This window comes from Denticeps clupeoides, chromosome 14 (genome assembly GCF_900700375.1).
Source record: "Denticeps clupeoides chromosome 14, fDenClu1.1, whole genome shotgun sequence".
In the NCBI taxonomy this organism is placed as follows: Eukaryota; Metazoa; Chordata; class Actinopteri; order Clupeiformes; family Denticipitidae; genus Denticeps; species Denticeps clupeoides.
In genome coordinates, this window is record NC_041720.1 from 4,630,707 (window position 1) to 4,644,289 (window position 13,583).

The 13,583-nt window shown below is 50.1% G+C and overlaps 1 protein-coding gene across 1 annotated transcript; it reads right to left on the bottom strand.

Moving 5' to 3' along the window:
• Nucleotides 1-1,212: 1,212 nt before the first annotated feature.
• On the bottom strand, nt 1,213-13,362 carry meis2b (Meis homeobox 2b). The gene is made up of 14 exons (XM_029002637.1): nt 13,335-13,362; nt 13,196-13,246; nt 12,864-13,099; nt 12,218-12,359; nt 12,018-12,068; nt 11,763-11,813; nt 11,494-11,640; nt 9,859-9,973; nt 6,259-6,398; nt 4,608-4,684; nt 3,537-3,595; nt 3,362-3,451; nt 3,032-3,111; nt 1,213-2,288 (listed from the first exon to the last, which is right to left on the bottom strand). The coding sequence occupies exons 2-13, from the start codon at nt 13,208-13,210 to the stop codon at nt 3,053-3,055; spliced, it is 1,182 nt and encodes a 393-aa protein (XP_028858470.1). The 5' UTR covers nt 13,211-13,246; nt 13,335-13,362; the 3' UTR covers nt 1,213-2,288; nt 3,032-3,052.
• Nucleotides 13,363-13,583: the final 221 nt, after the last annotated feature.

Consider the following 13,583-nt stretch of genomic DNA (forward strand, 5'->3'; position numbering starts at 1 on the left):
GAGAACATGCAAATTGCCGTCATAAAAACGGAACCAGCAAACTTGTATTTGTGTCACAAAAGTATAAAAACCCACTTATACTTGTAACAAATCTGAACATGTCCAATGATGAATGTGACACAAAAAAAACCCCAAAAAAACACACATTCACAAACCTGGCTTTCAGTTGGACCATCTGGCTGATGTCAGGCTCCTCGCCCTTAACAACCTCCTCTCTTCTAATGTGATGTCCATGTTCTTTCTAAGAAGAGAATCATTTTGCATTTGATCAGTGCTTCTGCTAAGATCAGTTCTTCCTTAAGTTCCATGTTTTATCCTGTAATGTTAAAAAGCCGTGCTCTCTTCTTGCAGATAGCAGGGCAGTACTTGCGTTTTAAATGAAAAGCATTTTTATCGTGGCCTTAAACCGAACTAGTGGTGCAAGAAAATCACTCAAATGTTTAAAAAGGGCATTTACTTATTCAAGCCTACATTGAAATAAATCGAATTCTACATGACTTGTCTAAAAATACAATGCTGTATTTATGCTCACCATTCGTCTATTCACTCAGGCAACTTCAAGCTTGCACACATTCAAATGCACGTTTCAAACCCCAAAGCGGTTCCGGCAGTTTCTAATTAGAAGTATTTCAATATCGAAATCAACTCACCTTGTTCACGCACTGCAGCGGAAATTCCTTTAAAAGGGTTCAGGCTTAGGCAGAACATGTTTTGTCCCAGAAGCATGTCAAGAGCAAAGATCTTACATTGCTCTGCAAAAACAAGAAAATGGGGCAACTTTCTCTTTATCCTCCAATGGAAAAGCTCGGACTTGTCTTGAAATTTCAGCCATATTTTGCATGAAATGTCACCATGGAAGAAAAGTTACTAAAAAACACCAAATGAATTAATAACATTGAAGTTTGCAGAAAAAAAAAAAGTGTGATGGAGCATTTCGCCCCAATATCAACCAAAAATGTATATATTTATAGAACACAAAAAACACATCTTTCCCAAAATTCTAAAATCATTTTAGTTTGTATGATTTGTAATTTTTCTAGGAGTCATGTGTTTGAAAAGGAAGGAAGAAAAATAGTAATAAAAAACTATGATATTTAAAATGACAAAAATTTATTACAAGAAATTGGACAAAAGAAAATTTTCATAGAAATCTATTTGAATGACAATTTCCCCCACAATGATTTGAGGGAATATGGTGTAAAAGCCAGGGCATCAAAAAAAAAAAAAAAAAAGAAAAACAAACACAACGAAGCCGACATAAAGAACCAATAAAACAATAAAAACCCACCAGCAAATAGTAAATCTAACATGAATTATTTTCATTCATTTTTCTGCTTATTATTAGCTAGATCTGGACTTCATGTGCAACCATCACAAAGAAAGCAGGATTAGGTGACCCTGTCAATAAATGACAACAGTTGACCTGGTGCAACATTTACCTTATTATTATTATCGTTGTTATTATTATTATTATCGTTGTTATTATTATTAATATCATCGTTATTATTATTATTATCGTTATTATTATTATTATCGTTATTGGTGTAAACGATGCTCCTGGCTGAGGTATTTCTGAAGACGGGGGCAGAAGTACAGAGAAACTCTAAAGACTAGCATGAAAGGAAGCACGAGCCACGCCAACATTTAAGATAGAGGCTAATTCTCGGGGCATTTCATATAATTATCATTTTTAACAAAACGTATTCCACAGTGGTTGCCTTGTATGGATGTGAATGTGGAGAATATGTACATTCTGTGTATGTGTGTGTGTGTGTGTGTGTGTGTGAGTGTGTGAGTGTGTATATTGGCTGCATGTGTGTGTTGTGTGAGACAGAGAAAGGAGGTTTGGTCAGTGGTTGAGAAAAAAAGTGCAAGGATGTTCTGGTCCTCATGCGCCACTCGAGTAAAAAAATAAATAAATAATTTAAACGAACCGACAACAACAAAAAAGAAACATCTCCTCTTATAAAAAAGGGTCAGAGGTCATCTCATCTCTCGCTCCTTGCTCCGAAGGAATCGTTTCCTAGTGAGAAGAGTCGTTTTTTTCAATGTTAATCGCTCTGTGAGGACAATCCACACCAACAGGAAGCGATCAGGGGTCATTCGGTGGGCATGGGTGGTCCGTGGGGTTGGTGGGGTGGGTCGCAGGCCATTCTGCTGTGCTCCAGGAAGACAGAGATGTGGGCGTGGTCATACGGGAAGAGGTGTGGCCGGGCAAATGTTTCTTCTTCTCATTGGACCACTCGCCACGTGGGGGGGGGATCTTTCCCTGAGGGAACCACGGACACCTATAACAGACATTTCACTTTGTAAATCTGCAATATCGCTCCTCCTTCAGCATCATTCATACAGTCAAAAAAAAGAAAGAAAAAAAAGCCACATGTATTTCTAAAAACCGACCGAGTCGAAGTCAGATCGCGCCGGACAACTAGCCCTAATGGCCGCCATAATTTAATGCAGCAATCAGCATATGGTGCTGGCCACGATCAAATTAGGAGTGGAAAACATCCCCCCCCGCCCGTGCCGTGCTATTACAGTAACCGGTCGATAATAACTCGATTAAAAAAAAAACGATCCGATTAAATCTGCGCTCGCCCGGGCTGGGCCTGCTCTCCCTCTCTCTCTCTTCCTGTGTCTGTGGTCCACGGCTCAGACTTCATTAGCAAAAGCCGGGAATTACTTTCAGCGGGAAGGTCCCCGTGTTGGCGGGTGGGTGGGGGTGGCGCATCGCCTATTTACATATAAAGAGCCCTATTAATCAAGGTAAGTGTCATTATGGCGTGGCTCATTGAGCAGTGGAGTGTGGGTATTAAATAAAATTCTCCATGCCCCGGCGCCTGCGGCAGGCCATACGTCTTGATTTGTGAACTGTCAGCGGCATCGAGCGCCGACGGGGATGGCGGGGGCCGCCGGAGGATTTCCAGGCCCTTAATAAGATTGTAGTCTGTGCCCACGCGAGGTGCGAAAGAAAAGAACAGCAGGAGAAAGCGTGTGTGTGTGTGTGTGTGTGTGTGTGTATGAAGACACGTACTTCATGCCGAGCGCTGAAGTCCTACATGTAGTGCCACTGCCCGTCCATTCCCATGTTCATACCCATGCCACCCATGGGACCTGAGGGGAAAAATGGCTCCTGTTATGGAATATTTTGGCTAGTTTCAACATAATTCCTGATTATTATTATTGATAGTTACTCTGTACCAGCATTTAAAATGCACCAAAATGTAGAGTTCACATGCCATTTCTTTTTAATCATTTTAATTATTAATGAAATATAACAAATTTCATCTTAATTTATATATATTTATATTTCATTATTTGTTAAGTAAGTGTTACTTTTGGATTATCCAAACGAAATGCTTACCGCCCGGCCGGATGCCCATATGTTGCTGGCCATCTAGAACAAACCCTCCCATTGGCTGGCCATCCGGACTGTACGCAGCCCCCTGGCTCACTGCAGGAATTGTGGGTAAACGAGAAAATAAATGTATGTCCACACGTGGAAATCCGTATCGGACCAGGCTGGAGGTGAGGCTGACCTGCTCTGTTGGACTGGTCAATCATCGGCTGCACTATTCTTCTTCTGGCATTGATGAACCTGAGGGATGACGAGTGGAGGAGGAAACCTCGTTAAATCCCCTTTATTGCCCCTGTAAAACTTTTTATACAGTGTTGATTTTCTCCCCGTTTTTTCGGAACGGCGTGCCGCCGTAAAGAGACGCCACAAATCTCTCTGCCTGACGCTACCGAGGGGGAGATGTCCCCCTCATTAGCGCGTGACACCCCGGTGAACCGGGCTAGATGGAGAAGTTATAAAAAGATTACGGAGCGCGGTGACGGCCCCGGGGCCTGGGCAGCTGACACACACACACACACACACACACACACACACACACACATCTGGGATTCATCCCTGGCGAATTTTTACAGGGTAACACCAAATCGACATTAGTTTATGTGTTAGTACGCCGTTCTATATGTTCCATTTTACAAGCAGTGCAAAATGCTCTTTTTTTTAAAACGGAACTCAGGACCAATTATGTCTTTTTAGCTTCTTTTTATATGTGTACGTGGATAAAAATGGCAATAAGCGTGACATCATTTTTGCATCTGAGTATTCGGCCTTCACATACATGGCAGACTCAGCGTTGCCGGATTTTCCGTTTGATATTTTGGGAAAATTGCTTGTTGAGTACTGGCATTGAGGAACCCATTTCTCATTTCATCGGGAGTTAAATAGCTATAAATATTTAGCCGTTTTGTGTGCGTTTTTGGTGCATTTTGGGCTGAAACAATCAGGTATCTGGCAACGCACTGACCAGCATGTGACGCATCACTCCGCTATTCCACTAATCCGCTACTTGTGGAGTATTCAGATCCAACGTCATTCAACGTTGCACACTCATCTCTGTTATTTCAGGCCAGGCCAACTGAGAAGACCCTGAGACGTGTGCGGGAGGCGGAGCTATAAAAAAATCGCTTTAACCAGGAACGTATGTTTTAGTAATGCTACTTCTGAGAGCAGGCGGGAAAAAAAGAAACTTTTATTGGCCTCACTGAGAAGATGGGAGTGCGCTGCAGGCGGGGTCACGGGGTCAGGGGTCACCTACCAGTTATTCACTTGTAGTATGGTGAGGCCGGTGTCCTGTGCCAGCTGTTTCTTCTGCTCCTCCGAGGGGTACGGGTGCTGCGGAGAGGGCCGAGAGTGACATCAGCTACGTCAGCGTGTAAACGTTAATGAAGCCGCCGGTTCCGTGGAGTTCCAAACGTCATGCTCGGCAAATGCCATCGGTGCTGGTGACAGACTCTCGTATACATCGTTGGCTTTGGATTTGTCCCCGAGCACCGCGAACCGAGAGCGCGTGGTATTGTTGGACATTATTTGACATTATTTGACATTATTTGACGAATGATCGGGTGGGCCTTAATGAAACACAATGCGCTGCTTTGTCTGGTCCTGAATGGTGCCTGCCCTGCCGTGGCCCTTGGCCTGATCTCCCTTATGCTGGCTGTGTGAGAGCAGGAGGGGGTGGCAGATGGCAGACAGAGGTGACAGTGTTGCACGCATGGGGTCGTGGGCATGCGCCCATTCTGCCGCTGTCACTGCTGCAGCCACCTCCTGTGGTCACCGGTGAGGGATGAGCCTCAGAACAGTCCATTTGATATGGGGGTGGGTCCTAGGACCACTCCCCTCCTCTGCCCCCCCCTCTCCACACACACACACACACACACACACACTGTGTGGTGACAAAGCCCAGTTTGGCCACTAATGATGGCCTCTCAGCTTGGAGACTGTCACTCTGGTGATGGACGACTCAGGGCTCCTCCTCTCTCCCTGCACCCTGGTGGCAACGCTAACACAGAAAATCTGCAGAAAAGCCATCGGGGATGGGTCCAAAAAAAAAAAAAAGAAAAATCTCTAAATTTCGATGTCATTTTTTCCACCGAACGGAGTGTGAAGAGATAGACATCTGCGCCTGCTCCTGACAAATTAGCATTACAGTCACAAATGTCCACGGCATATGCTTTATCATTAATATCTTCATTAGCATTTGAGTGCAAGGAGCCCCAACCCCCTGAACGTCACACTGAAAAAACGATGGCTCTCCTGCTCTCCGCTTCCCCGGGCCCGTCGGGTTTGTTTTTGGAGGAGGGGGGTCTTCAGACCGGACCTCAGAATAGGACCATATGCTGAAAGAGCCCCGAACCCCCCCGCTCCCGCCCCAACCTCACACCGCGGCTCATAGTGGAATCCGGCAAAAAACCCGTAATCCAGCCCCATTCAGCTGGAACGCCGAGCCCCGAATGAATGCACGATCGCCTGGGTGTTGCAATGGGCCATTCAGGGGGCCGGCGTCCCCCCTTAAACGCACTTTTCACAAACACGTCCTGCGACGGAAAACACTCCCGCTTAACAAATTAGAGTGAAAGGGTCTGGGGAACGGAGAGAGGGAGGGGATAATTCAATTAGCACCCTTTCAATTTTTTTAATCGGTGAAATATAAAGGCGGCCTGAAAGGAAGGGATTACCGCGTGTCCGAGGCCCGTGTCTTTCACGGCGCCCAGACAAGGTGCAAAAAGAGGGGAGAGCGGTGAGAGCGGCGTCGGTAACGGGATGGGGCTGGTTACTGCGGCTACCGCCGGTCGGGAAAGAGTGACGAGGACCCCCGAAGAGAATCTTTTTCTGACCGATAACGGGGCTACAACCTGGAGGGACGAGGGACGGCTCAGAAGATGTCAGGAGAGGACCGGATTTCTTACCGTGAGGTGCTGGAAGAGCCACGCCCGCATGATGTTTGTGGCGACCTTGGGAAAGATCCCTCTCTTCTTCTGCCGCTTCTTGTCCTGGTCGTCCTCGTCACCCGTGCCCGGCGACGCCAGGCTGTTGTCCAGGCCGTCACCTGCGCCGATCAAGACAAAGCGAGGGGAGCCCATGTTTTAGAAGGCGGCGGCGAAGGGCCCAGGCAGAGCTGCTGTTGTGACCGGCGGCGCGAGGCGGGAAATCGCTCCTCCGGCCACTCCGGCTTCCATGCTTCGCCACGAGAGCCTCTCGCGCCATTAATTCAATCTGAACTCGCCGTTTGACGGGAGGTAATGAACGTCGGGCCCCTCCGCCTGACACGACGCGGCCTGTGCACGAGCCGGAATGGTGCGTGGCAAAGGGAATTTTTTATTGGTGCACTCGTGGCTCGGGAAAAAACGCATAACTAATGAAGGAGTGCGTAAAAAAACAAAACAACAAAAAAACCACGAACGGGATAAAAAAGTTTCAGAGCCGGCTGACCGGGGCCTGCATGCGACTCCGCCGTGGACGCAGCGGCCATCAAGGTCCTACCCGCATTAACGGCCGGCCCTCTTTTGATTTGTGCGGGAACCTGGCGTGGACCCGGGCAGGGGGCCGCCTCTAAACCGGGACTTCCTCCCCGGCGCTCCCCGGCGCGCCCGCTCCCTCTTCCATTAATTGTGCATCAGCAGAGATGATTTACTTTTAACAGTCGCGGTTATTTTTCTTGCCCTCGGGGCAAAGATGCCTTGAAAGCCTGCCCGGAGGGCGTGTGAATAATGCATCTGAGAGACTCCTCCCCCGGGGCGCGACAGGAACCCTACTTTTCTTAAGATTCACCCTGGCACGTCTCCTTGTTTTTGGCGACGCATCAATCAAAGGCTCCTATATGCACCATATTCACGCATAAATATTTCAGCTAATGAATAATGACATTCGGAAAGGCGGGGCCAGCGCTGGCCGAGGGTCTAGGGGGGCTCGCAGGAAAGGTGGCTGACTGATGCCGTAATCAAATGCAAGGGCATTCCGGGGGTTTCTTTATTTGTCCATTTTCCGAGGTACATACCTCGTATTTTTATTATTTGTTAAGAGCTGTGGACGTGGCTAATCGCTCCAAAATTCCGAAGTGAATTTATAGAAACTACGAAAAGGTTTCTGAGTTCTTTATTCTTTAGACTGAAATGATGGAGGGAAGAGGTCGAAGAAGAGAAATAAGGAAAAGAAAAAAAGGTCCTCATTACACTCTGTCCCCGCCCACGCGCTCCGCACCCCCCCCCCCCCCCCCCCACCACCATCCCGGTCTCCAGAGCTCCGGAGAAGGAAGGCCGCGGGGCAGATCCTGGCCAACGCTAATCGCTTCTGACTGTTCCCTGGCAACCGGGCCGGCCCGGGCCCGTGTGGCCGCGCGCTCTTCGGGGCGGCTGCGGACGGGTCCCATGGCCGGCCCGCGGTGACGCCGAGGAGGGGCGGGCCGTCGCAGCCTCGGGGAAGGCTGCAGTATGCCCCCCGGCTGCTCGGGGACAAAAACGGCGGCCCTGAGGTACGGAGAAGGGTCTCCCGTTCCGCCGTCTTCTGTCCCCCGTCCCTCGCCGGCGCGGCGAAATGTGCCCATCTAAAAAATGCATGTGCTGTTGACATTATTTGCACATGGCCGCCCCAAATTTTCCATCGGCGCTCTAGTTCACGGCTTGCCCCGCCTTCGGCAAGAGCCTAGGAGGGCCGATAACTGGCACTGGGCGTGGCACGAGGTGGGGTCGCGGTTGCCTGTCTAATGAGGCCGCCGCGACCTCAATCTATCACAGAAAACGTGTCTTTGCGTTGCCCGCGACTCCGCACCAGACGGGGCGATTACCGTAAATTCGTGCGCTGGTGAGACTCCGTCCCGCCGTTCTCGGGGTAACAACGCATGGCGTGTCGGGAGGAGTCCTCGTCACCCACAATGCAACACTTCCCTTTTTCATGAGGGGCCTACGAAGCCTGTGGATTTCCCCATCACTTGCTTTTGTTTTCATCCGATACTATCGTGACGGACGTCCTTTGTCCCCCCCGTGCCACCTCCTCCGGAAGGGGAGGAATCCTTGGCATTCCACAGTCCCTGAATCAATAATGCAGCCGAGGTCTGAGGCTTCACAGACCACAGGCACCCGAGAGGACAGCGATCGGCGGTGGACCACATCAAAACCGCTCCTGGTTCCCAGTGTAACCCGACCAAGGACAGGAGCTGAGGGGACGAGAACTTCTTCAAACCAAAGCGGCAATGTGTACGCAGAACAATGGAAGCCCCCCTAACGTTAGCAGGTGCTTTGAAGAGACCTGACTTGGTCCCAAGCGAAAAAGTATTCGGCCTGGCGATCCCTCGAATGATAAAGGGGACCAAAGGAGACCAGAAAAAAAAAAGGCCCCAGGAGAAGCAACAGGTAGGGAGGCCTCAGGTCCCCAAGCAGCAAGGCTCTGATCTTTCTGAGGCTCGGTCCCCTTTTGAGGCTTGTGTTCAAAAGTGTCCTGTCCTTCAGGCCTGGCAGGGGTCATTTGACTTCCCCTTCTTCTCCGCATTCTCTCCCGGGTCAAAAGGCCACGGACCCCAGATGCACCCTGCTGTCGTTTTAAAATAAGAGCATTCACCCCGTGCTCTTCCTCTCTCTCTCTCTCTCTCTCATAGTCCGCATATCGCCCCCCCCCCCCCCCCCCCGAAACGCCTTCATACCGCACATTTCCGAGGTGCGGGAGAAGGTTCACCTTTGTGCACGTGCTGGTCCCTGCTTTTTTTTTTTTCTCCAGCAATAAAGGGAACAATCTGTCGACCGGATTTCTTTAAAACTTAAAAGAAAAGAAAAAAAAACAAAACTCTGTTGTCTTGCAAAGTATTCGGCCATTGTTCTCGCCGGCGGCCTGGCTTTTGTTGCCTGGTGGGCTGAGCGTGGGAGATTGCTTTTAACTTTTTTTTTTTTTTTTTTTTTTTACTGTGGCTGTGAAAGAAAACCGTCATAAAAAAAAAAAATGACACACCGAAATCCCTAAAAAACAGAAGGGGGGGGGGGGAGAGGATACCGGACGGTTCCGATCACCGGAGGGCGCAGAAGTGGGAAATAAATTAGTGGGAAATAAATTAACCCCGATCCCGCGGCCAAAAAAAAAAAAAAGAAACACGCGGCCGAACCCAACGAGAAATGCTAATGCGGAAAAACAAAAGGCGAATTCGGGGTGACACGGAGGGCATGTTTTAGAAGGCCCCGCTTCTTTGATCAGGTTTATCATCACAAAGGAGCAGGACATGCTCTTTCAACCTAGCGGTGTTAATCGAGGATCCCTCCGTTTAACTTAATAACAGTCGGTAAAAAAGGTCCGTGCCATTCTTTCTTCACCGCACTGTTGGTAATTGATAAAAACACGTGAAAATTGTGGGGTTTTTTTCGGCTAATTTGCATCTCACTTGTATTTTCGAAAAACATTTTGTGAATGGTTAACGAAACGTGTCAACGCGGTGAAAGGGACAGCCAGTAGCTTCAGGACGCCAGGCAATGTCCCCCAAGGATGCGCTGTGATGTGCCTTTTTTCTGTCACATTTAATGACGACTTACCGAGTTCACTGCTGTTGTCCCCACTCTGGGACGCGTGGCCCCCGCTGGAGGGTCCCGGCGTGCCCACCGACGGGGTGGAGTGGGCGTCGTCCAGGTCTCTCCAGGATGCTGGGTTCTGAGGCGCGGCGACGAGGGAGGAATCGGGAGTCCCCGTGTCCGCAGCGCATGGCACAGAGAAAGACAACAGATTGGACGGAATTAGTCGAGTGACGCCACCCCTCCAGAAACGCTGCAACCATCTCAGAAGCGACGGAACCGCGAGGAACGTTCTCAAAAAAAAAAAAAAAAGAAAGAAAAAAGTTACCATTTTGACTAAAGCTCAAGCCCCGCTCCCCTAAAAACCGAGTCTGAAAGAGGTGGAGGACGCCCCGGACGCGGACAGTGGAGGAACCGGAGAGGAGACGCAGCTTCTCTCCGGTGTCAGGACGGTTAATGCGGGGCCGTCTGGGGAAGGCGCTTTTTATCTGGGCCCGGGCCGGCTCGAGCCGGGGACAAACAGTCGGCCTCCCTCTTCAGCCTCTTAGCGTCAGCTGTTCGCCGGATGGCGATCAGATGAAGAGGCTCTGAGGGGGACGAGAATAAGCGGCGCAACAATGAGGCGGCATGAATGCGGCCCTTCACCGGATTCTCATTAGGAGGAGGAAAAAAAAAAAAAAAAAAGGTCCGATCCCAAAGGTGCTTGCCGTCTATTTATTAAGCTAATTTACATGCCCCTCCCCTTTAAACATTCGCACCCAGGACGAGATCAAGCGTGCACGAAATGAGGAATTTGGTTAATTGGCGAGTGATAAGTTGGGAAAAGAGCCAGCAGGACACTTGGGGCGTCCGTATTAGCCGCTGGTCTGGTGGGTTTGTGGGTAAGAGCGGGATTAGAATAGGGGGTCCTGTCGGAAAGGCTCCCGCCACGTTCCGGTGTTTTCCGGCCGCGACCTGGGGAGAGTTTTCCGGACGGAGACGAGGCCTCGGCGGCCCCGCCGCCAGACGGGCGGGCCCTCGGCCGTGTACACAGCTGCACGTCTCTCCACACACAAAGGGATCCTCCCCACGTGTGATTTAGGGACGCGAGGAGACTTTGACAATAAACACGACTAAATCACTGGAGTGGTGCTCAGGGGGGAAAAAAGAAAGGGAAAAGAGGAAGAAAGTATTGCGCGCGTTTGCTTTCTGCCTTGTTCACGTCGAGACGGTCTCTGGAGGGACTTTCAAATCCTACGTTCTACAGTCGTCCTAATGAAGTAACCAGGCTTTATTAAAAAATGTTAAAAATTCACAGATTCGGCTTGTTAATGTGACATGGTGAAGAGAAGGAAGGAAGTGCAACAGTGAGGGACCCTCCGTGGGACGCTGTGTCTACAAAGACCCCCCTCTTTACTGACAATAATAATCCAATCAGTTCAAAGACAATGAGCCATTCACGTGCAAATCAAACACTGATCATTGGAGGCTTCATTTTGGTGGAGAAAAGGGTGGAGGGCAATCTAAACCTCCTCATCCTCAATTAGAAAAAAAAAAAAAAAAAAAAAAACCTTCATCCCCCTGCTCCGGGTCGTCGTCAGCTTGTGCGCATGCGCGCAGCGTCCTCGAGTTTTTTTTTTTTCCACGCGGACCGTAATTGTACGAGACGCGAGGACTCACGTGGTCCGCCAGGTTGGTCGAGGATCCCGAGAGGTCGTCGAAGTCGGACTTGCACCCGTCCCGGTCGTCGATCACCAGGTCGATCGGCATCTTGCCCTTCAGGCAGCTGATGTAGCGGTGGCAGAAGTTGTCGCACAGCTCGTGCACCTGGAGCGTCGACGCAACCACGAGTATTATTATAATTACTTAACAACATAATAATAATAATAATAAAAAAACTATATATATATATATATAAAAAAAACACACACACAAAATAATAAAAATACCTTCTCGAGCTCCAAAAGATGAAACCGTAGAACTTGTATCGACTGGACCATCTGGCGGCAGAAAAATTGCGTATGAAATCCCACGTCGGAGGTTTATGGAAAAATCACATTTTATGTCGATAATCACATTTTTTATGCCTGATGATGTAAACGTAAATGTTGCGCAGGCGCATATTCGCGCCGTAAAGCGGAGCTCGCTGTCGGTGTGCGAGGGGTTTATTTCTTTTTTTAAAAAGAAGATGCGGAGCATCTCACCAAGTTGTCCAGCTCCGGGTTCGACGAGAACAGCGGCTTTTCCGCGCGTATCTGCAATATAAAAATACGAAGTTATTGCCATAATCGTGTCGCGCGCGGTTAATGGGAGGCGTGACGTCATCGGCCGAGTTAAGCAACGTGTCGGTGACTTTTTTTTTAATCTGAATCCACGCCGAGTTCGGGGAGCGACGGGAAAGAACCTGCTTGGCGAAGACGGCGATGTCCTCGTTGAAGGAGTCGGAGGAACAGACGTCGCCGCCCGCCACCCCGGGCTCTCGGGGGGTACACGTGGCCAACTCGCACTTCTCAAAGACCAGGGCGAGCAGGGGGAATAACGGGTGCCTGCAAGCAGCAAAAATAATCATATTTACATTTACAGCATTTACCCAGAGCGACTTACAATCAGTAGTTACAGGGACAGTCCCCCCCTGGAGCAATTTAGGGTTAAGTGTCTTGCTCAGGGACACAATGGTAGTAAGTGGGGTTTGAACCTGGGTCTGCTGGTTCACAGGCGAGTGTGTTACCCGCTAGGCTACTGATGTCATATCGACATCAATATAAATATCACGGAGTCCGGGTGGATGCGACTTATTACCACAGCGCAAAAAAGTCATAATTCACAACATTTACATTTACAGAATTTACCAGACGCCCTTTTCCAGAGCGACTTACAGTCAGTAGTTACAGGGACAGTCCCCCCCTGGAGACACTCAGGGTTAAGTGTCCTGCTCAGGGACACAATGGTAGCAAGTGGGATTCGAACCTGGGTCTTCTGGTTACCCACTAGGATACTAACCACCCTATAACGTCATATTTACGGCGGTCAGAAATTCACGTGTGTCGCACCCGTAGATCTGGTCCTTGTCCCTCTTCAGCGCGTCGTTGACAGCGGCGCCCATGCTGCCGGCCATGACGCCGCCGTGGGGTGCGTGGGCCCCGTAGTGCTGGCTGGCGTGGGGAGGGGGCCCGTGGTTCAGGTGGTGGACCTGTGGAAGGGGCCGCGGGGCGTGCGGGTCTCCGTACATGGAGGACGGGACCCCGACCCCGTCCATGCCGCCCCCGTAGTGGGCCAGCTCGTCGTACTGCGGACGGCAAGCACGAAAACGATCACTCACGACAACAATCCTCATCATCATCATCATCATAATAATAATAATTATTATTATAAAAAAACTCACCCTTTGCGCCATCATCAGCGCGCGCAGCTCTTCCGTGTCCCGCCTGTCAATCTTCCGGTCGGGATTAAAAATCCAGCTCAGGTGAATGTGTCGGTAATCCCCGTTTTGTTGTTTTTTTTTAAATTATTATTTAATCTACCGCATGTTCGAAGCCGCCGCCGCCGGCGTCCCGGTGCCCACGCCGCGTGCCCGTCCCCCCCCGCGCGCGTCGACGTCGGCGAGTGCGCGCGGCTTCCCCGCGTCGCGCGCTTAATACCGCGAAACCTCGGGCCGGTGCGGCGGGCGGGCGGGCGGGGGGGCGGGGCCGGACGGCGGGGTGGGCGGGGCCGGGGCCCGTCGGCATTGGCCGAGCGGCGGCGTGACGCGGCCGACGGGGCGGGGCCGACGT